The 25013-nt window shown below is 34.3% G+C and overlaps 1 protein-coding gene across 1 annotated transcript in view; it reads left to right on the forward strand.

The window, feature by feature from the left end:
* The first annotated feature begins 1616 nt into the window (after positions 1 to 1616).
* LOC124534924 (ras-specific guanine nucleotide-releasing factor 1-like) overlaps positions 1617 to 25013 on the forward strand; it is a 43607-nt gene continuing 20210 nt past the window's right edge. The window contains exons 1-4 of the mRNA XM_047110967.1: positions 1617 to 1706; positions 4087 to 4155; positions 6785 to 6898; positions 9105 to 9211. Coding sequence (XP_046966923.1) covers positions 1617 to 1706; positions 4087 to 4155; positions 6785 to 6898; positions 9105 to 9211 — 380 coding nt within the window. The remainder of the gene's footprint in view (positions 1707 to 4086; positions 4156 to 6784; positions 6899 to 9104; positions 9212 to 25013) is intronic.

The raw sequence follows: 25013 nt of genomic DNA on the forward strand, positions 1-25013 counted from the left end.
TTAACCTTTTATCGTGTTCCATGAATGATTTATACTTGTCTTTTTTATGTTATATGTGGTAAACGAGCCGGAGGCTCACCTGATGGAAAGTGATCACCAAGGCCCATTTGATCCTATCATAGTAGTTCAAAAGTTTTCAGTGATAAGATTATTAAAGATTCGAAAACTTGAACTTAATATAATGATAGCAAAATAAACCATTTTTTTAACGTTCTTATTATTCTTAGTGTCGTAGTAATCTCATATTTTTTATCCATAACCACGAATTAAATCAAATTATGTTTAGTAATCATTTACGATCATTAATTATCATTCAATCATATATACACTACCTCCGCTAGTAGAGGTCCTCTACTGGACTCCCCAAGGCGAAGAATCTCTCACAACCCCATACACAAATTTAGTTTTCATCAAACAATTCTGGTCCTTCTTAGCTCTTTAACATATTTGGTACGTCATTGGGTTACGCACGCGCGCAACGGTCGATTCAGCTAACAGGTGCTAGCCCAGCAGTCGAACTGTCGCCTTCGACAGGGCTACTTCTTACACCTGCAACCTTGTTAAAACACTAAATATATTATACCTCTGTGTATTATGACAGAGTAACGTATTAAAATCTTTACAAAAACCTTTTAGCTCAATCGTTAATCGTAAACACCTGTTATTATTAACTGATCAAAGTTTTACCCGTGTGCCACTAGTTGCGTTTATAAATTCAACAGGCGTTCGTGTTGTTCTAAGCTTGTGAGAGATCTTTGAAAATTGTATTTTAACGTTGTCCTGTTTCTATATCGTTGTTAATATTTCTATTATCTTTATATTAATAAAAAAGTCTATTAATAATAATAAATAATACGTCTATGAAAGTATGTTGAGATTATATTCTGGTTTCATGAAAAATAATTGATTATGAACGCTCTTGAGTGAAAATGATGCAAATATACACTGTTATGTGGATTATGATAAACGCATTGCTGTAATTTAAATGTAAGTAGAGAAATATTTGATCAAATGTAAGAAAAATCTATTTAAAATCGCAATACATAAGCTTATTTTTTAACATTTTTATCTGTTCTATATTACTATAGTATTAATGTTAAATATTATTGTTAAGCGAACTTCTTATATTGATGTATTTATTTAAGGCATTTTACGCGCTCATGTAACTAACTATGTTCTCATTTACTTAAATGTAAATCAAATATACAACTTAGTGAGTTATTATTTTACTCGAAACAGTTAGTACAGCACTACAAAATTGATATATACTCGTATACCCTTATCATTGACAAGTAGATCAATAATATTCTATAATAAAAATATTTACCTTCAATGACATATTGAAGTCTTTATATATCCTAACTTTTTATTACCTGGTCATATTGGTCATTGTAAATAATATTGTTTTAACATTGAACGTGTAACATTCGTAACGATGAAAAAAATGTTGGCTAATTATTTCAATTAAAAACAACGCAATTCTTTGAAAATTTATCATCAATAGATTACAAAGCATTATTTTGATACGAAAAAAATATATATTTAAAATCGTGTGTATATTTTTATTTTATAATAATTAAATATTTAATTTAAGGTTATTTTGTTTTAGTAACACAATGTTGAGTCCAAAGATTCAGCGATCGATTCGTGTCAACGACGGTCAACTGATCGCCTTGTCTGAACGTGCGCAGTATGATCACTCACAGGTAAGAATAAATAATAAATAAATAATTATGAGACAACATCACATACATTACTCTGATCCCAAAAGTAGCTTAAGCACTTGTGTTATGGAAATCAGAAGTAACGACGGTACCACAAACACCCAGACCCAAGACAACGTAGAAAACTAATGGTAATCTACATCGACTCGACCGGGAATCGAACCCGAACCACTCAGAGTGGCGTACCCATGAAAACCGGTGTACACACCACTCGACCATGGAGGTCGTCCAGAAACATACGAACAAGCATAATCGACTTCATATCATGATCTTTTTCTTTTTTTACGTAATCCAATTTTACTAACATAAGAATTAAAAACAAATGCCTAAATACAAATTAAAACTGAAACTAGTTACTGTACAAATCTTGACCGCGTGCAATGGTGGCAATAATGCTAGCAGTATTTCCCCGTTGAATCGCAATTCCGATCCTCTGGACAAAAAACGAACCAGCCCTTCGTCTTTTAACGTAAACAATTTACCTTTTTAAGTAAGACTGGAATATATTATAGGCAAAATATTTCGAAATGGTACTTGTTATTCCACAAGTACTGTTGCTCTTAAATTAATAATAATATTATGGTTCGTTCGTTTCTTTTTGCGGCGACGGACTGTCGTCAATTTTTGTAGGTATATAATCAATGGGCCGGGAATATAGGGGAATTTTCAGCGTTGAAGGTTATTAAATTAAAGAGTGAGTTCGAAGATGATAACTGGATTAACTACGTCGCAGCTCATGGGCAAAGGACTTCACTTTAGCTTTTTAACTTGCTAAAGTATATATCGCAGACATATCACCAGCCTAATCGAGTAGGAGTAATGTTTGGCATTTACAATTGTATTATCAATGTTATAATAAAATTTATAAAAAATAATCCCGGGTTAACTCTGCACTACCTAATTGCAAATCCGGTCCTATAGATGATTAGTATAATTTGAGAAGTGAAATTATCACTCCAATATTTTTTTTTATTCAAAGCTGAAAAAAAACATTTTACATAAAAACAATTGAGTTTCTTTTGTCAGTTTTTCTCACGTTATACATGTTTACATTGATAGTAAGATTATAATAATAATAATAAAAATGTACAAGCCATGGGCACAGATTATATTACGAAACATAATTGCAAGAGTGCGAAACATTATAGGATCGTACTCTCGTCTAGCCAATTGCTATAAGCTTGAGTCAAATCTAGAAAAAAGGATTTATATTTTAGTAATATGCAATTAAAGGACCTTCAAACATTATTATGCATTAAAAATCTTCTAGAAAATTATTCCACAAAATTTATACATTTTAAGGAAATAGATTTGTTTTTCTTAAATAATATTCAACTTAGAATCAGTCCTTTCTCAGAAAAAAGCATTAATGCTCAAATAATGTGATCACATACACGTGTCTGCCCTATCTTTAAAGTTTCGTTATAAAGTCGAAGATAAGGAATTGAAACCCGACCACCGTAACAAAGCACAGACATAAGCGGGAGCGGTAAATTATATAATCTGATGTACAAGGGAGGAGCTCCTCCCTTCCGGAGTTCTGGTTTCAGTGATGATGACTATCTCTTATTAAATATACCTATAACTTCTCTGAGCGTTGTTCAGCTTTGGCGATGTCATTTGATACTTGATCATTGATCTCGTATTGACCATGATAGTCAATACGAGATCGAGATGACATAGGCTAAACAATATTATTAGTCTGAGCACTCTTTTACGAAATCGCGACAGTAATTTGGAGTTTTGGCAAAATGTACAAATTATTAATAATTTTCCTATTTCCCCCTATTCTTTGCCCTGTACAAGATAGAAGGAGCAGTACGTAAAATAAAAAATAAATAAAAATGATTTTCAAAACAATCACATACTTACGTCAGCAACGCGTCGAAATAAATATAAACAAAAATCCTAATCAATCAATTTAGGTGCCAACACTTACGATCATTTGTTTATTATTATTTGTTTTATAATCTGGGCCCACGGAAGTACACTATATCATGTACTTCCGTATATCGATTTGTATTATCGATATTTATAAAGCGATTATTACACGTGAGTCGACAATAAAGTGTGTTAGGGAACATAATAAAATAAACACAATAAAAAGTCATAATGTCCGTACGTAAAGTGAGAAACGACACGTGTAGGATTTCTCACAATGTTTTGATAACGTACAAAATATATTATGAGATATAAGTTCTCGGGTTCAATTCCGAACAAATGTAACTGTGAAATATTACTTGTATTTAATTCACAACAAATAAACAGGATAAGATTCTCGATAATGTTGTTCACAAACGACGATTGACTGAATACATCATGACTCAAGTATTATTATTTACGTAATTGTATTTTGATGCAGACCGGATACTTACACAAAAGGAGTTCCGACAACACAAAATGGCAGCTGCGTTGGTTCGTCCTCTACCAGGTTAGTTGCTTAAAGTTAAATACGTAGATTAACTGGAACTGTGTGCCGGTCGAGTCGAGATGGCCCAGTGGTTAGAACGCGTGCATCTTAACCGATGATTGCGGGTTCAAACCCAGGCAAGCATCGCTGATTCATGTGTCTTTATAATTCATCTCGTGCTCAGCGGTGAAGGAAAACATCGTGAGGAAACCTGCATGTGTTAAATTTCATAGAAATTCTGCCACATGTGTATTCTACCAACCCGCATTGGAACAGCGTGGTGGAATATGTTTCAAACCTTCTCCTCAAAGGGAGAGGAGCATCAATTAGCATATATTTGTTGTGTAAACTACAATACTTGGTATTGCTATGTTCTAGTTTAACGCCCGTTTTCAATAACCTATCTAAGATTACCGATAGATCGCTATCGCCGATTGTCAGTTAGAATTTATCTATCGTTAATATGCGTTTCACAATCAAGGATAAGTGACATCTATCTTCGACCAACGATAGATTACTTTTCCCTCTCACCTATCTTAGCTTCTTCGAATGTTTCGTTTTACGATAGCCACGAAACTCTGTCACGCTCAAAATTTGTTCTTCATATATTTATTTTTTATTTGTTGACTATTTCAAATTGGTATAATAAACTAATTTTAATAAAAATAAAATATCAGAATGTAATTAGGTGTTTGTTTTGTTTGATTTTGCATTATTTTTAACAAAGTCACGGTAATGTTATAGATACCAGCATAGTGCCCAATGCATAAAATCGTAGCGCTAAAAATATCTGATGCAAGGGAGAAATACCATGGTTTCTGAAAACAGTTAAAACATGAGAGAATTTTGATATTAGGTACCTAAATAAATGTAAGGAAATTAGAATGACAAAATTAACCTTACCTTGAGATGTAACCCTCAAATAGATTTGAATTAAATTATTTAATTCATTCACAGCACCTTTGCTCAGTCTGAATCGACATGCAAATTCGTAATCATTTAGCTTGGTGGTATGGCTTTGTGCAGGCCCGCCTGGGTAGGTACCACCCACTCATCAGATATTCTACCGCTAAACTGCAGTACGCAGTTTTATTGTGTTCCAGTTTGAAGGTTGAGTGAGCCAGTGTAACTACAGGCACAAGGGACATAGCATCTTAGTTTCTAAGGTTAGTGGCGCATAGACGATGTAAGGAATAGTTAATGTTTTTACAGCGTCATTGTCTATGGGCGATTGTGACCACTTACTATCAGGTGGCCCATATGCTAGTCCGCCAACCAATTCCACAAAGAAAAAAAAATATCTTATTCATGTACTTCTTTTGTGATCGCACAATATTGGAATCACTGTCACTGTCTGTATCACAATCATTTATAATTTGTAATAACTCCATATTATCACTATCATCACTGCTACAATATTCCACCATTAATAAAAATTAGAGATTTTATATTTAAAAAGTTCATGTCAATCGCCCGAATTTGACGGATAAGCGATTGACGTTACTAGAGATAGCTTCGTCTATCCGAGAGTAACTTCAAACGTATATAGAAACGTAGGTAACCACGAATCGTATGAGCCTTCCTATCTCTAGTAAGCATATGTCCTCCCGATGACAGATAGCTAGTTTCGATAGGAAATGCTAACCGTCGATAGGTAATTGAAAACAAAGTAAAGGCAGAAGGATAGATTTGGCTATCTTTAGTGACTGAAACAAGGGATAGATAGATTATTGAAAACGGCCGTAAGGGTGTGCTAGTTACAGGCATAAGAGATATAACGTCTTATAGATGCCAATATTGATGGCGTATGGCGATGTAAGTCAATGGGTTTTGATACTTACAAATTACAATAATGTGATCCTTATGTCCGTACACCTGTAAAAAAAGTTCTGTCTGTGACATCTATATTAATATTATAAATGTGAGTTGCTTTGTCGATCTGTTGATATTTCACGTATAAACCAGTAAACCGAATTTGCTGAGCTTAAATCAATAAAGACTACGACTAAGGCTACTTACCCATGCCAAATCTAAACACCAATATCCATAATGCGAGCGAAGCCACGAACAACGACAAGTTATGTATTAATTACCTTGCAAATACATAGTCTTATTAAAGGAAAATACGTAACCGATATATTTCCAATTCCCCGCGTAATATTCCCTCCACTGACGCTCGGTTTCCATCAATAACAAACCGGGGAAGCTAATCAAAATAAGTTAATTAAAGTTTATATTATTTAACGGTATAGCCCGTGATTTAGCTAGCTAACCCATTTCAATCAATGTACGTATTATCTAATATATAATCTTTATGATCGTCAAATATAACCTCATTATATATTTCATTGCTGTAATTATTATTTACCTTTTTTTATCTATGTCTTGGGTGCTAGGTTTCTTTATAATCTTGTAAGACTGGGTTTGAGGGTAAGATGATTAAGATCATCATATCTGAAACCCAGTTTTTTAGTATAGGAAGACGTATCGTCATAGTCCTTTGTGTGATAGGGTTCTTTAAATAAAAAAAGAAATACCTTTATAGATATAATTGTTATACTTTATCTTTTGTCACTAAGGCGATGTTGCCAGTCTTAATATAGTGTAAGTTGTGTTATGTTGTTATAAATAATAAATTTAATTTGTGTAGAACCTGCTTTTCTACTACGAGTCAGAGAACAACACGCGACCAACCGGCGTGCTTCTTCTAGAAGGGTCCTACTGTGAGCGACTCAGTAAGGCGCCCATGGAACGAAATGCTTCGGTAACTATATTATTTTATTTGTTTGATTGGTGAACCGTAATAATACTCTTATTTCTGATATCTAGTTTCAACCAATCAACCGCTAGATAATTAGAAATATATAAGGCGAAGTATGCTGTAAGTACATCCATTTATTTTGACCAGTTTATGTTAGTAAGTTGAATACTAACACATTATATGTAGGTATGAAGTAGACAAATCCATTTAGATAGCACAAATAATAAGCGACTGTACAAAATCACAAATATTTTCTTCAAAGAAAAAAAAAAAGTTTATACAATTTTTATATTTCTGTTACATATAAGTTCTTGTTTATAATATTTGCACTACTATTGTTAAAAAAACGTGTATTTATATATTATGTTAGTACACTTACTTGTTGGTAGAGCTTTGTGCAAGCCCGTCTGGGTAGGTACCACCCACTCATCAGTTATTCTAGCGCACAAATAACAGTACTCAGTATTGTTGTGTTCCGGTTTGAAGGGTGAGTGAGCCAGTGTAACTACAGGCACAAGGGACGTAACATCTTAGTTCCCAAGGTTGGTGGCGCATTTACGATGTAAGGAATAGTTAATATTTCTTACATCGTCATTGTCTATGGGTGATGGTGACCACTCACCATCAGGTGGCCCATATGTTCGTCCGCCAATCTATACAATAAAAAAAAGTACTAAAAATATCAGTCATATCTTGGAGCCGAACTTCCAGTCCAAAAGGTAAACTATTCGTAATATTAAGTAAAAATATCTGATCTTGTCAACGTTTACATATAAAGAATAGTTACGATAGAAATTCAGCCATTAACGTGGGCTAGAGTCACGTGTTTGCGACGCTTGTCACGTCGTCCACACACGGATTGGACCCTCATTTAACTGAAATATACCGATGTTTCCTTGTTTACAAAACAATAAGATCGTTGGAATGATATTCCGTTATCACGTCGGGGTCACCAGGTGTACCTTCTTGTATTAATTTAAGGTATAAATATTTATTTATTTATTTATTATTAACGAGTCGAGATGGCCCAGTGGTTAGAACGCGTGCATCTTAACCAATGATTGCGGGTTCAAACCCAGGCAAGCACCGCTGATTCATGTGCTTAATTTGTCTTTATAATTCATCTCGTGCTCAGTGGTGAAGGAAAACATCGTGAGGAAACCTGCATGTGACAAATTTCATAGAAATTCTGCCAACAGCGTGGTGGAATATGTTCCAAACCTTCTCCTCAAAGGGAGAGGAGGCCTTTAGCCCAGCAGTGGGAATTTACAGGCTGTTGTTGTTGTTGTTGTTGTAAATATTTATTTTGTAATGCGTCTGTTTATTAGTACTGAAGACGAACGATAAAATATATAATTACTAAAACACATTGATGAACAAGTGATTCGTTCAAAATATGGAAGAGTTTACATTGCATCATTATTAGAGCCTACACACATAAAGTCAATTGAAAATTTTATTGAGTGTCAGAAGTCGATCAATTTATTGACATTTTCGTGCAAACGAAATTTATATAATCAATTAGTTCTTCAACAAAATGACGTGTTCATAAATCCATGCAAATGTGCAAAGAAGTACAGCCCCGTTTCAAGCACAAAAAGAACCAAAGTACAAGCACTGCTTGAAAAAAGAGATTTGTAAGAGACTTTATGGGGTTCACCAGTGGTCCAAAATATTGCCATCTTCAGCTAGGCGCACCCTAATACGCTGCTCTTGTGTATTTTTCTCCATTACACCTTGGATTAAAGGATTAAGTAATATTCGGGTGTGACCAATCAAAGTCTTATGTATATCTAATAAATTGCTTGACAATAATACCTACTCAGTTTGATAATGTAGCTTAATAAACGATTCAAAAGTGCTTTGATTACCCTATTTAAGTAAAGTGTATATACATTTTTAATTTAATTGGTGATAGAGCTTTGTGTAAGCCCATTTGACTAGGTACCACCCACTCATCAGATATTCCGCCAAAAAACAGTACTCAGTATTGTTGTGTTCCGGTGTAAAAACCAGTGTAACTACAGGCACAAGGGACATAGCAGCTTAGCTTCCGGTGTTGGTATCGCATTGGTAATGGTTAATTGGTTAATAATTCTTACATAGCTGTTGGCTTTGGTGACCTCTCAACATATAGCGAATTTGCTCGTCCACCTATACTAGTCGCAAAAAAAGTTCCAGATTATTAAAATAACTGTAATTTCCTCAGTTCTGCTTCACCATATCATACCGGCGAGAGAGTCAGAGACAGTATGAGTTGCGCGCGGCGTCTGAAGTGGACTGCGTACACTGGGTTGATGCCATTCGAGAAGCGAGGTGAGTAACTGATCTATGCGTTTTAATATAGGTATTTTATAAGCCACTAGTAGCATCTGTCGTATTTAATAGCTGTTGTTTGAAATACTGTGGTTACCGTGTATGGCACGCGTCCGCTCACGATAAGATCTGTCGATGTAATGCAGAGATTAAAGATCCATTGTTGGAAACTTACATACTATGCATATGTCACCGTAAAATTGTAAATACCGTTAGATTGTAATGTATCTCGCAAGATTGTGAACTGTTAAACGATTGTAAACCTTAACATACTGTTTACAATTTAACGCATTACTTTTCGGTAGATTATAATATGTTGGAGTAATTTTAAATAAAAACTATAACCTAACCGAAATATTATGAACTATCGAAATTGTATGTATTTTATTGTGAGTTGTATAAACGTTTACGATCTTTAGACTGTTTACAATCTCACGAGATAGATTGTAATCTAACGATGTTTGTAATCTTACGATGACATATATATCACATGGCATATTCTGCTCCGAATTAACACGTGAATCTGAACTGTTTCCAATTCGAACAACCGTAATATTTCAGGTCCTTATTTTGTTAAACTACTTCATTCTTCATAGTGAAAGGACGGGATATAAGGCATCTTTTGGGGAAGGTTGAATTTTCGTTTGGTGTACATTCATTTAAACACAATCTGCATAGTGGAGTACTTAACTTTGTCATTATCAGGAAAGGTGTTCTATACAGCGGTAGGTCTTTATAAGACGATACGGCACTGGGATAGTCTCTAGGTAGTTGAAATATTAATTTAAATAATTGTATTTAACTAACATGGCTTAGTATTTTTAAATGTTAAAAAAGAGTAACTACTGAGTTTCTTGAGAGTTCTTCTCGGTAGAATCTACTATCCGAACCGGTGGTAGCTTCACTTAATTGTAAAATAACGATTCAAAAGTGCTTGTAAAACCCTACTTGATTAAAGTTTATTTTGATTTGATTTGATTTGAAATACTGAACGGCTGTTAGCAGTTAGTTCACTAGAATCGAACTTTATATCGTCAGACGGTTCTCGTGTACTATCATCTAAAACATTTAAATTTTGACCCGGTGTTTCCGTCGAACAGGATTAGAATAATAAACAGGTCTTATTATTGAAAAAAAAAATGTATTTGAAATGTTTAATAAAATTGTCATTGAAATTTTTTTACGTTAAAAAAAAACATTGCGAATTTTTTTTTAAACGTATTAGAAAATATTGTATAACAATAAGGTCCTAATACTATATTAAAATATATCTATTTGCAAAACGTTCTCACTCGCGCTTAACGTTTATCGGTTCATAATATGATGTTATACATTTACCTATATATTTTTCGATAAACACATAATCTAAGAAAATAATATTTAAATAAATCTGACCAGTATAAAGTATGATTAACGAAAGAGTTTGTTTTGTTATTATTTTTGCATTCTCGCAAATATATTTTCACATTACCTTTGAAGGATAAACCCATGGGAATAAAGGGTATAAACCCATAAGAATACAAATACCTTTACAAATCTCTGCATAAATATGTCTATTCCATATATCGTATGCCAATCTAAGGAGGAATAAAGATAAAAAAAAAACATAAGATTTACATATAGCTTCGTTGTACCATTATCATTATTCATTACACAGTATAAAGCAAAGTCGCTTACCGCTGTCTGTCCCTATGTATGCTTAGATCTTTAATATTACACAACGGATTTTGATGCGGTTTTTTTTAATAGATAGAGTGATTCGAGAGGAATGTTTTTGTGTGTAATACAGGGAAATAAAGTACAGATATACTGATAATTTTATAGGTTTCTAATGTGATGTCGTAAATAAACAAATTCTGTAGTATATTTAGTGTCAGCGTCGCACCCGTGCGAAGCCGGGGCGGGTAGTATATAATACAATCAAATTTGTGTACGTAAAGGTAACCAAGTCTTGATTAACATATCTTTATTTAAAATAGAAAACTTTCATCCACAATTAACACTATTTATTACTTTAAAGATAGGATATTTCGTCAATTCATTGTCGAAGTTCGACAATAGCGCAGTGGCTTACGGGCCGCCTAGCGAAGTAAAGAGTGGCAGGTTCAATCCTGACCCCTGAGATCGTCGTACCCACTCCTAATACAAGTGATAATCTTTAAAGGAGGCTAAATAAGTATATTACTAATTCCACACTTCATTTGGGGTATTGCTAATAATAATAAATATGAGACAACATCACATACATTACTCTGATCCTAGTGTAAGTAGCTAAAACACTTGTGTTGTGGAAAATCAGAAGTAACGACGGTACCGCAAACACCCAGACCAAAGACAACGTAGAAAACTAATGATTATCTACATCGACTAGGTCGGGAATCGAACCCAGGACCTCGGAGTGGCGTACCCATGAAAACCGGTGTAGGTACACACCACTCGACTATGGAGGTCGTCGAGATGTTTGTTAGGATTTGTTAGGTTTTAAAAAAAAAGAAGTCGTTTTTTTTTCCTGGCCTGTTCTCTCCTGTAATAGAAAAGTCTGTATATTTATTATATATGATTTTTACTAAAACAATATATGTTGTTACATCGATAAACTCACGCAATATGATCATTTACACCATGACAAGTACACCTCACTATCAACGGTAGTTATTACATAATTAAAAACCAGAATGTATACATTAATTACTCCACAGACTATTATGGCTGGTATTTTTAAATACACGAACTTGCACAAAGCCCTACCGCCAGTAGTACCCTCACTACCGCCATGTAATATATTGAGGCTTAGTGGATCCTAAAACCGAAACAAATCTGTAATAAGTATAGATACAACAACAACAACAACAGTCTGTAAATTCCCACTGCTGGGCTAAAGGCCTCTTCTCCCTTTGAGGAGAAGGTTTGGAACATATTCCACCACGCTGTTCCAATGCGGCTTGGGGGAATGCACATGTTGCAGAATTTCTATGAAATTTGTCACATGCAGGTTTCCTCACGATGTTTTCCTTCACCGCTGAGCACGAGATTCATCTCGCCGCTGATTCATGTGCTTAATTATAAAGACAAATTAAGCACATGAATCAGCAGTGCTTGCCAGGATTTGAACCCGCAATCATCGGTTAAGATGCACGCGTTCTAACCACTGGGCCATCTCGACTCTAGATCTAGTATAGATATAAGGAATATTTAATATTTCTTACAGCTTCATTGTCTATGGGTGATGGTGAACACTTACCATCAGGTGGCCTATATGCTCGCCCGCCAACCTGTACCATAAAAAAAGTATTGATGTATTAAGGTAGAATATATATGTTAAATCCTACCCAGAATGGTTTACACGAGCCATCCAGGAAAATACGAGTAATTTTTATTCTCAGATAAATAACATGTTATGAAAAATGTTGACATATTTCAAGGTCAATCAACAAGACTGCCATCCTATTTTTAATCACCGTCTAATAGAATCGATTTAATGTATAAATAAACGTCCAACAATTTTATTAAGTTGATGATTAGATACACATGACTTATATGGCCCAGTGGTTAGAACGCGTGTATCTGAACTGATGAATGCGGGTTCAAACTAAGCATTCCTTCATTTAATATGCTTAATACAACATCATTAACAGGTTGTAAATTTCCCAAACCTGGGCTAAATCTCCTCTCCCATTGAAGAGAAGGTTTGGAGCATATTCCACCACGGTGCTTCGATATTATAATTTTATGGAAATCAAGATATTGACTGTTGCTTCTCAATATATATTCTGCAATGTTATGTATGTACGAAAAAATATTAATGATTTCATGAGAAAATGTGATACTCATAGCATTGGTACAAGGAACAAACACAAACTTGTTACTCCTGTTACTCGACTACATAGAGTCAATAACTCCTTTATGGGGCAATGTATACGGTTTTACAATAGGATCCCAGAAAGCGTTCAAAATGCCTCTGTTGCCAAATTTAAAAAAATTAATAAGGAACGCTTGTGTGCAAAAGGTTACTATACAATAAATGAGTTTATGATCGATAGCTTACCTTGGGAATGAAACGATCGCCTCCTGGCTATTTCATCTCATATTAAATTGTTTATATAATATATGAGACAAATAAAAAAAAAACCGCTGAGTTTCTTTCGCCGGTTCTTCTCAGGTCAGGGTATTTTCTTTTCCGAACCGGTGGTAGTGTTTCAATTGACCATCAATAAGAAAGTGTAATGCTTCTATATTGAATAAAGTTATTTGAGTTTGATAAAGTTGGTGGATACACATGTAGCAGAAATTCGCTGAGATTAGTTTTGAGTAATTAGTGGAAATGTCTTTGTTTACAATTGATCCCGTGATCTACGGTGAAAGAGAACATTTCCAGGAAGGTTTTCCTACATGTGTTTAATTTCAATGAAATTCTCCCACATGTGTATTCATCCATCAAACAACATTAGAGCAGTGTGGTGGAATTAAATCTCTTCGTCCCTAAAGAGGGAAATCTTACGATTCAACTGGACAGTTGGGCATTTGCAGGCTGTTTAAATAAATAAACTTGTCTTCGATTTTCAAATGTGTAATCAATTACATACATAAAACAAATTATATTTTTATTCAAATATGATCAATATCTTCACTGATGTTACATTTAATGGATCTGTGAGTAAGTGTGTTTGCAAACTTATTTGTTTTCGAACATTTAAAAAAAAAGTACGTTTCGTAGTTCTATATTTAAATTTATATGAATTTATAAGTAAGAAGTAAGTATAACCAGTTAATTAACTCGCATTGAGCAGCCCAGCTATCAAGTGTAGCCTCATCGTTATCTTAGATCTGCTCCCCAAGGGCTTAATAGGGGCATATCCTTGACCCAATTCCATACAGGATACAGAATACCGATTTCGCGATACAATTGTTTTAACGGATATTGATCTTTTATTTCCTATTGTTGATTCGGTTCAATGGGCGAGAATCGATTGGCATGAATATTTTAAAATAACGATATTTGCCAATTAAAAAGAAATAGGAATTTGTTGGCAAGTTTTTTTTTAAATATTTTTTTACTTTGGCCTATGATAATGAACTTTACTTAAAAAAAATCACCAACACACTGAAACGCGAGCCAAGCCGCGGATGATTACTAGTCAACTATATATAAATGTTGTATGTGAATAAACGATTTAAACCATTTATTTTGCTACACACATACATTACATAGATTATACAGGAAAAAAAATTAAATTTGAAGAACACAGTGTAGGTAGCAAGGGGTTCATCTCAGTATAAGCTTTGCTTATGCACAGCACTGATTTTCAGATTGCCCCTGACTATTGGGTAAACATAAACACATGCGCGCACACGAAAATAAATAAATGAAATTATAAGAACAAAAACTAAAAACTAAAAAGCCCTTATACTAAAAAAAAAAGAAACATATCACACAAAAAGAAAAACATCACAAGGAACTTAGAGATAAGATAGACAGACAGACAGACAGACAGACAGACAGACAGACAGACAGACTTAGACATAAGACATTAAAATTGAATATGATTAATACTAAGTCTATGAGTTAGTATGACTAACACTATATTTGTAGTTTGTTACTCTGATTTAAATAAGTGACTACAATATGCATCTGAACTGGTTAATTAATTTTGTGAGAGTCCTTCCTATTCAAGTGTTGGCTCGCCACAAGCTGAAATATTGCAGATTGCAATGGTTTCTGTTGCGGTTTTAATGTTGATGGAGTCGGTGAAAGTATAAGAAATTACAAACAATGTCTGGTACAACATACGCACTACGTATAGTACGACACAAATGGGATGTAGCATCGGAAAATGCAATGGAATGAAAATAAAACCGATTACTGCCGATTTACACAACCAATAGAAATAGCTCCCTATCGCGCCATTCGACGCTATTCGTCGCTATAGATTCACGCGTCAGAGAAAGCAAGTGCATGTAAATCGACGCGTCAAATTTACGACTATATTAGGTCATATGATATTACAAGTTATTACGTTTATACAAAGGTCATATTCGCGTGAGAAATAAATATTGATAATTTGGGATAGCGTATTTAATTCGGATGTGATCGGTTTTACGAATTTTGCCGATGCGACATCTGAGTTGTATCGTACTATACAACATTCTCAAAACGATTCGTTTGAAAATTAGTAAAAGGAAACGGTTTATTACTGCGCTGTAATATAAAAAAGTGTTCACATGTCATGTGTTGAAGGAAAATATTGAAAGGAATAATTCCAACGTGTTGGTACTCAAGAACAATCAGGTAACTGACGAACAATCACGATTCCATACATATTTCCAATTGTATAAGTAAGTTTTTTTGAGTAAAACTTTACTCAAGATTTTATTATTCCAAAAAACAAAGTGTTTATCAGATATACACCATGTTTGCTTTGCAGGTTGTAGGTAATACAGAGCACGCATACAAAAGCTTCAGTACCAAAGTCAAAAATATTTATTCAATATGGAAGTAATAACGCTTGCTTATTGATAGTCAAAAATCTACCACCGGTTCAAAATATAACACCAGAGACACAGAAATTCAGCGGGATATAATAATATTTTTGTTATTTGAAACGACCTGGAGGCGATCATCTCATTCCCGAGAAGTGCAATCTACCATTTTCCTCGATCACACTTTTATACTGAGTACTAAACACATCGGTCCGAAACAATTTCTGTATTTCTTATTTTCACTAAATAGCCAATGCCACAGATTCTTTATTAAGAAATGTATACATTATTTGTATCTGCTGAAATAGTATTTAGGGTTTGAGAATATAAAATCAAGGGACTGTATATCTCTGTTCACGGAATAGAATCACGCCCTTGACACGATTATTATTATTATTATATATCACTGATATATGCATCGACGACTTATTAGTTATAAGGTATTTTCTATTTTGTTTTTTTTTTCGTCATTTTTTTTATCAAAATCATATTCAGTGTGTTTGATCCTCAGAAATTAAAACAGATTCTGAGAGGGTGTTAAAGATTTGTTGTGATCGTCGCTTGTTGCACATCAATTCAAATAAGGATCACAATAAGTATCTGCTTATAGAAATAAGGCTAATACGTTGCTATTAGTTTACTTTTTTATTAAAAATAAAACATTTCTAATAAGTATTTACTTGCGTCCACGACGGTGACCGAATATTCCAAGTCATTTGTCACAAGTACGACCCTTTGGGGTTCCAAATCACGTAATTAATGAATTGAAAGTAATGTTCATAAAGCTGGTAATCCAAGCGTAAACGTATGGCTAGTTTGGATTAGCTATATAATGTAGTAGTGGTAACAGACTGAAAATTTTCAGGAAATTTTCAGATAGGAATCCTTATGAGGAGAAGGTTAGGAGCATATTCCACCGCTGCTCCAGTGCGGGTTGGTGGATTTACATGTGTCAGCATTTCTCAATATGGCAGCTCATTAAGTGAAAAGTAAAAAAAAAGTAACAGCCTGTAAATTTCCCACTGCTGTGATAAAGCCTCCTCTTCCATTAAGGAGAGGGTTTAGAACATATTCCATCACGTTGTTTCAATGCGGGTTGGTGGAATGCACATGTGACAGAATTTCGAAGAAATTAGACACATGCAGGTTTCTTCACGATTTTTTCCTTCACTGCCGACCACGAGATGAATTATAAACACAAATTAAGCACACATATATAGTGGTACTTGCCTGGATTTGAACCCTCAATCATCGGTTAAGATGCACGCGTTCTAATCACTGGGCCATCTCAGCTCTCATTAATTGAGCTTCAGTTGAATTATAAATATAAATTAAGCATATGAAAATTCAGTGGTGCTTGCCAGGGTATGCAATCATTGATGACCACTGGGCCATCTCGGCTAGATATATAATAACATAATATTATTCTGTCCTTTAAATCCATTGGTTACGTAGATATTCTTGTATTTTTAGATAAAGGATGAATGAAATTATTTTGAAAAGCTGCACGAAAATCACCGTAGGTACCAAAAGGTTCCGACGGCAAAGTATACAATCATTATTTCCGACGGTTTTAAATAGCCGCCCCAACGCTGCGAAAAGGTTGAATTATTTAATAATGCAAATAAATTTATTCATGACTTGGATTTTTGGGGCACAATTTTCAGGACTTTATTTATACTTTTTTGTATATATATTTTTTAATTTTTATACGTTTCGGAGTTTCATTTTATAGAAATGTCTTAATGTTGTGCGTAATTGTGTTTGAGTTCTTAAGATTATTATTCTTTCTGTAAAAAATTGATGAGTACGATTTTAACTGTGATAGGTAGGTACATCATCTAAAGCGTATCACAGCACATTTAAGTTATTTCACAGCTAATGTTTATGTAAATACTTATTGACATTTGTACGTCTGCTTCTCTGATAAAAAAAAAAACAAGCAAAAACATATCATGCAACTGCAGTTCATTCGGTGGTAGGGTCGTCTGGATAGGTACCACTTACTCATCAGATATTCTGCCGCCAAACAACAGTACTTAGAATTATGTTCCGGTTTGATGGGTGATTGACCCAGTGTAACTATAGGCACAAGGGACATAACATCTTAGTTCCCAAGATTGGTGGCGCATTGGCGATGAAAGGTATGGTTAATATTTCTAACAGTGACCACTTGCCATCCGGTGGGAAATACGCTTGTTCGCAAATCTATATCATGAAAAAAGTAATTAGACAACTTTTTTACGCATAACCCCAAGAATCTTAGTAAGTTGTCCCACAAATTGCGTTATAAATAAGGAACAGTGACCTAATTCCGTCAGGTGGCCCACTTGCCTGACCTTCACTTATAATGAAATGCTTTTAACTTGTACATCATTTGAAGTTTAGCACCATTGTGTAACGTGACTTTGTACTTTTGAATCTAGGGCGCAATTCTACTAACAGTTTGTAATTTTTTCGCAATTCAATCGAAGGATTATCATTAAATGCGCTTCAGCCTTTTTCTCATTCTGCTAACACACGATCCAGTTTTGGTTCGGAAGTGGAATTATCCCTCAGTAAATGTTCTCGAGTTCAGGATGCTAGCGGGAAATACTCTTAACATTATTATTATTTATTATGCTTTCACTTATAATACACACCTGCGGTTGTAGCGGAATTACCCAATTACGTCCTATTGGATTATGAGAGGAAATAAACAGTTCACCTATGTTCGTGCACATTTCTTGATCACTAAACGATCTGTTTCTGGTTCGGTTGGCTAGTGTCTCTAGGTACCTACCGTCTGGGTAGGTACCACCTACTCATCAGTTATTCTACCGCAAACATCAGTACTCAGCATTGTTGTGTTCCGGTTTGAAAGGTGAGTGAGTAAGTACAACTACAGGCACAAGGGACGTAATATCTTAGTTCCCAAGGTTTATGGCTCTTTGACGATGTAAGGCATAGATAATATTTCTTACAGCATCATTGTCTATGGGTGATGGTGACCACTTACCATTAGGTAGCCCATACGCTAGTCCTTCGACCTCAACACTCAACGTCAACGATTAATAAAAGACAGGGCATTAGCATCACACAGACTCTGTCTTAAGTTTTAATTTGAAACAAAGCCTTAAAGTTCGATTAATATTAAGTACAGAAGTTTCAACGGGAATATTCATTTTTATTCCAGAAGGTTGTGGAACGTCGGCTGATAATAACGGGATCAAAAATCATTTTTAATTGGATACACGATCTATTGTTTTACAATTTAATTTACCACTAACGATCCTACCCCACTTCGTGCACACAATAAAAGTTTTAGTATATACTATGTGTATATAATATAACATTAGCATTACCAATTTCTGCCGTGGTATAACATTTTTTTATGGTATAGGTTGGCAGACGAGCATATGGGCCACCTGATGGTAAGTGGTCACTATCACCCATAGACAATGACGCTGTAAGAAATATTAACTATTCCTTACATCGTCAATGTGCCACCAACCTTGGGAACTAAGATGTTATGTCCCTTGTGCCTGTAGTTACACTGGCTCACTCACCCTACAAACCGGAACACAACAATACTGAGTACTGTTATTTGGCGGAAGAATCACTGATAAGTGGGTGGTACCTACCCAGACGGGCTTGAACAAAGCCCTACCAACCAAGTAAATGCTGCTAACTGATATCTGATCGATTTTCACTTTTGATGGCATATTAATAAGAATCTCTATTATACATACGCGTTGTTTGATATCTTGATTACTTTTGGAAATTATTTTATGGTCTTAGAATCGATAAGTTACATTTTTACCGCGTTTTTTCTCATAGGTCATAATTGAGCTTAGCTAGACAACGGCATTATAGAATAACATACCAAGGCAGATTTACGTTCAACTTTTTATATAATATTCAAAATCAAAATAATGTTGATTAAATCAATCAAGTTCTTGTTATTAGTACACGTGAAATATGTTTGCGTCAGATTTGCTTTTAATCCTGTTAATTTAGTCTATACCATGATTGTTCAAACTCGCATTAGTTAAATTTTGGAAACATAGCAATCTTTATAACACGTATAAAGTAATTTGCTTTTTTTTTTAATATGAAGACTGTCTGTCAGAAGTCATAAAGTTTTTCTGCAAAGAGTTTTCATTGCACAAATTATAAATCACAGTATTTTAACGTCGGAACTGAACTTTTCAGTCTGAGAGTAGAAAAACTACACGTGTTTCGAAGATAGGCGACTTGGCCTAAACTGGACTAGTTTTATTTCCAACTTATAATTCTTCTTCATGATGATAGAAGGCTTTATTCAAATGTTCTGGGTATGGCCCCACATCAGATATTTTGCGACTAAGCAGCAATACTTAGTATACCTAGCTGTATTTCAGTTTAATAGGTGAGTTATCTAATGTAATTACAGGCAAAAGGCACATAATATCTTAGTTCCCAAATTTGGTAGGGCATTGGCGATGTCAGGAATGCCGAAACGTAACAGCGCCAATCTATTAAAAAAATGTATAATGTAATTGATGTTTTAAAACTGAAATAAAATTTAAATACTATGTATGTTGGCATTTGATATTATTTCCGTTCGAATTTAATTTACGTAGAAAGTAAAAACGATACGAATAAAAGAGAATATTTAATTTTTTTTATTTATTTTACATATAGCATTTTTTAATTCGAAGAATATCATATTTCGTTCTGTGAGAGTTCCAATTTCCGCAGCGGCCTCATAAAAAATCCGCCTGTGTAGGGTGACCGTTAAATCGTAAAAATAAATCTCGTGCTCATTTAAACGCGACACGATTAAAACCTTTTTGCGTCGAAATTATTGTCTTTAAATTTTACTTACGAAACGTTGTACTCTAATTCGACCTTGTTATTTAATATAATATTATAACCTTAAGCCAAATTAGATATGTTTTTATTGTTTGTAACATTGTAAAAGATACCGTCTAATAATGTACTTTGTACACAAAAAAACCGCCAAGAATCCTAGTTGTTACACTCATGAAATTACATTGGTCATTAAATACACTCAGAATATAATTAGCTACAGTATTTTGTCATGGACTGATAACGATTTTCAACGTTTACATAATTATAAGCAGATTAAGTTTATTTTCAATTGTTGTTTTGTATTTTGTGAGTTCATACAATTTGTTTTTATTGACATGTAACTAATAATTGTATACAATATTATTACATCTATAGTCTTATTATATACTTTTATATTACTATATTTATTATATTTCTATCGGTTTATTCACATATATTTTTCGTATAAACTTATCCTCATTAACAATATCTAAATATGTACTTGTTTACATAAGCTTTTCTTTTTCCTTGTCCGTCAATAGCGTGGAACATTTTGGCCGTATCGATATGAGATGACCAATCGTCGAATCATAGATAAGTGGAAATAGTATTCCGGCTACCATGTTAACCGATGATTTCAGATTCAAACCCAGGCGCAGCACTGCATTTTAATATGCTTAATTTGTGTATGTGTAGTATGTGTCTAATTTAAGCGAAATTCTACCACATGTGTATCCAACGTGTATTGGAACTTAGTGGCGGAATATTCTCTTAACCGTCTCCTTAAAGGGAGAGGAGTCCTGAACTCACTTGGGGGATATGTTCAGGCTGTTGCAGTTGTATATACATTGCTTGAGAACAGGACTATCTCGTAAAATGAAATCATTTGGTTAACATAGCGCCGAGGTCACGCCGAATAATTCAGTTAAATGATTGCATTCTTGTACGAACACACGGCAATGTATTTGAATTCGTAATGTTAATGAAGTAAGAAGATTAATTCCCTAATATTTACATTTTATTAGTTCATAAGTAACTGCTGTATTACTTTGGAGTAAATGAATTTGTAGTACCCATTAGTTTGGAGTATAAATATGTGTATGAAAAGTTTTTTATACGTTCGGTCTCCTGTTGGTTGATAACAGGCCATTGACTTAAGCTTTTTATACCCATAAATATAAACTGCAAACTTCCAAACCCCGGGTTATACCCTTACGGGTGGAGTTTTGGAAATCTTTCTTACTTGGTGGTAGGGTTTTGTGCAAGCCCGTCTGGGTAGGTACCACTCACTCATCAGTTATTCTACCGCCAAACAACAGTACGCAGTATTGTTGTGTTCCAGTTTGAAGGGTGGGTGAGCCAGTGTAACTACAGGCACAAGGGACATAACATCTTAGTTCCCAAGGTTGGTGGCGCATTGACGATGTAAGGAATAGTTAATATTTCTTAAAGCGTCATTGCCTATGGGTGATGGTAACCACTTACCATCAGGTGGCCCATATGCTCGTCCGCAAATCTATAACATAAAAAAAAAATAGCAGATATCTGTCAAATTTCAAGTTAGTAGTGTTCATAGTTTCTGTATTTTCTTAAATTACCAATGAGTGGAATATCACTTTTATATATGTATCTGTGTGAGTTCTTGCATACAGTATTGAGTGCTATGGAAGCTGGTTTCCAGGTATAAAATATTTATACCTTTAGAGTTAGATCACATTTAGAGTGTGCGTCAACTGTTTGGAATCCACAATATGCAAAATATGTCAACTTAATTGAAAATACACAAAACAAATATATCAGGAGGTTGCGATACAAATTTACTTTTCCTGACTCTGTTTTTATGCCACTTGAAGAACGTAGAGAACAAAGAGACCAAATGTTTCTTTACAAAATATTAAATAATTTAATTGATTCTCCATATCTGCTCAGTAAGATTTTATTTAAATGTTCTCGTTTTAACGCTCGCTCTCAGGATACTTTTTCAATACCTATTTGTAAAACTAATTATTTCAAAAATTCTTATATTCTAAGATCTTGTAATATTCATAATAGAAAATATAACCACATTGATCTGTTTAAAAATAGTTTAAGTGAATTTTATAATATTGTGAAAAATACTTATTAGTAATTAACCATAACCATATTACGTTAAAATTTTACGTTGTCATAAATAGTTATATTTTATGTAACATCAAAATTAGTCCACTTCCCTGTTAAAACAGTAGTGGAAACTTAAATGGCATAAGTGTGCGGTGAAGGAAAACATCGTGAGGAAACCTGCATTTGTCTAATTTTATCGAAATTCTGCCACATGTGCATTCCACATACCCGCATTGGAACAGCGTGGTGGAATATGTTCCAAAACCATCCAACCTGAGAGGGAGAGGAGGCCTTAGCCCAGCAGTGGGTAATTTAAAGGCTAAGGTAATTTAAAAATATACAGGGTTACAGGTTAAGTCGACCGAAATCCTTTAAGAGAGGATAGATACCATCATTCCTAACCGATTTGACTATGGAACCCCATATCCTAAACCTAACCCTTCTCAAGTTATTGGCCTTTGAATTTGTTTTATAAAAATGACAGATTTTTTGACGATTGCCCCTATATTTTTGTTTTGTGTCCTAATTTTGTATTATTTTTGCTATTTTTGAGTAGAAGATTAGTTGCTTTATTATTTTAAGCTACAAAACTGCCAGTAACTATACCAAATGAGTCGTAGTAGACAGTCAATTGTTAAAAAAAATAATTACATTTAAAAAATATATTTTTTATTGCTAAGATATCTTTAAAAAAGTCTATGACAGATGTACTGCAGATATGCTAAAAAATATTTACGGCTCTTCAGCTTTCCGATAAGGTATAATAACATAGGGTATCATTAGAATCCTTGGAAAAAATCTTTAAACAAAGACGCCCGAGTAACGAACGTTAAGCCGCTCGCAGCGCCTGTTGTCCTGCAATGAGTGCGAGCGGGACATTTTTCAATGTAAATAGGTACGAGAGGCATAGGTAAAAACTATTTTGTTGTTATTGTGTGTGCTTTTTGGTAATTCCTTAATTCCTTATTCAGTCTGCTTACGCGATTCGTCCGTGGTAGATGCGATACATAGTGCTCTTGGTTTTTTACTCGATTTGGCTTGTTTTCTGGACTGTTTCTTCCTATTCGTGACTGTGCTTATTAACTGGACCTTGATTTGTATTTCTGATTTGGAACTGTTGAAAATGACGACCTTTACAAATGAAGAATACGCTGATATTCGGATTTGTTATGGGCACTGCAACTGTTTATCTTCACGAGCACGTGAAGAATACTAATAATACTAATAAGAAGACTAATATCCGGAATACGGCGGCCAGGATAACGTACTATGTATTCTTCACGTGCTCGTGAAGATAAACAGTTGCAGTGCCCATAACAAATATGATACATAGTACGTTATCCTGGCCGCCGTATTCCGGATATTAGTCTTCTTATTAGTATTATTAGTATTCTTCACGTGCTCGTGAAGATAAACAGTTGCAGTGCCCATAACAAATCCGAATATCAGCGTATTCTTCATTTGTAAAGGTCGTCATTTTCAACAGTTCCAAATCAGAAATACAAATCAAGGTCCAGTTAATAAGCACAGTCACGAATAGGAAGAAACAGTCCAGAAAACAAGCCAAATCGAGTAAAAAACCAAGAGCACTATGTATCGCATCTACCACGGACGAATCGCGTAAGCAGACTGAATAAGGAATTAAGGAATTACCAAAAAGCACACACAATAACAACAAAATAGTTTTTACCTATGCCTCTCGTACCTATTTACATTGAAAAATGTCCCGCTCGCACTCATTGCAGGACAACAGGCGCTGCGAGCGGCTTAACGTTCGTTACTCGGGCGTCTTTGTTTAAAGATTTTTTCCAAGGATTCTAATGATACCCTATGTTATTATACCTTATCGGAAAGCTGAAGAGCCGTAAATATTTTTTAGCATATCTGCAGTACATCTGTCATAGACTTTTTTAAAGATATCTTAGCAATAAAAAATATATTTTTTAAATGTAATTATTTTTTTTAACAATTGACTGTCTACTACGACTCATTTGGTATAGTTACTGGCAGTTTTGTAGCTTAAAATAATAAAGCAACTAATCTTCTACTCAAAAATAGCAAAAATAATACAAAATTAGGACACAAAACAAAAATATAGGGGCAATCGTCAAAAAATCTGTCATTTTTATAAAATAAATTCAAAGGCCAATAACTTGAGAAGGGTTAGGTTTAGGATATGGGGTTCCATAGTCAAATCGGTTAGGAATGATGGAATCTATCCTCTCTTAAAGGATTTCGGTCGACTTAACCTGTAACCCTGTATATAGTGGTGCTTGTCTGGGCTTGAACCCGCAATCATTGGTTAAGATGCACGCATTCTAAACACAGGGCCATCTCAGCGACTTTGTTTTATACTAGGTAAAAATGATTTGATTGAAAAGTTTCTGATGCAATCACATTCTCTTCTTTA

This window comes from Vanessa cardui, chromosome 13 (assembly GCF_905220365.1).
Source record: "Vanessa cardui chromosome 13, ilVanCard2.1, whole genome shotgun sequence".
NCBI lineage: Eukaryota > Metazoa > Arthropoda > Insecta > Lepidoptera > Nymphalidae > Vanessa > Vanessa cardui.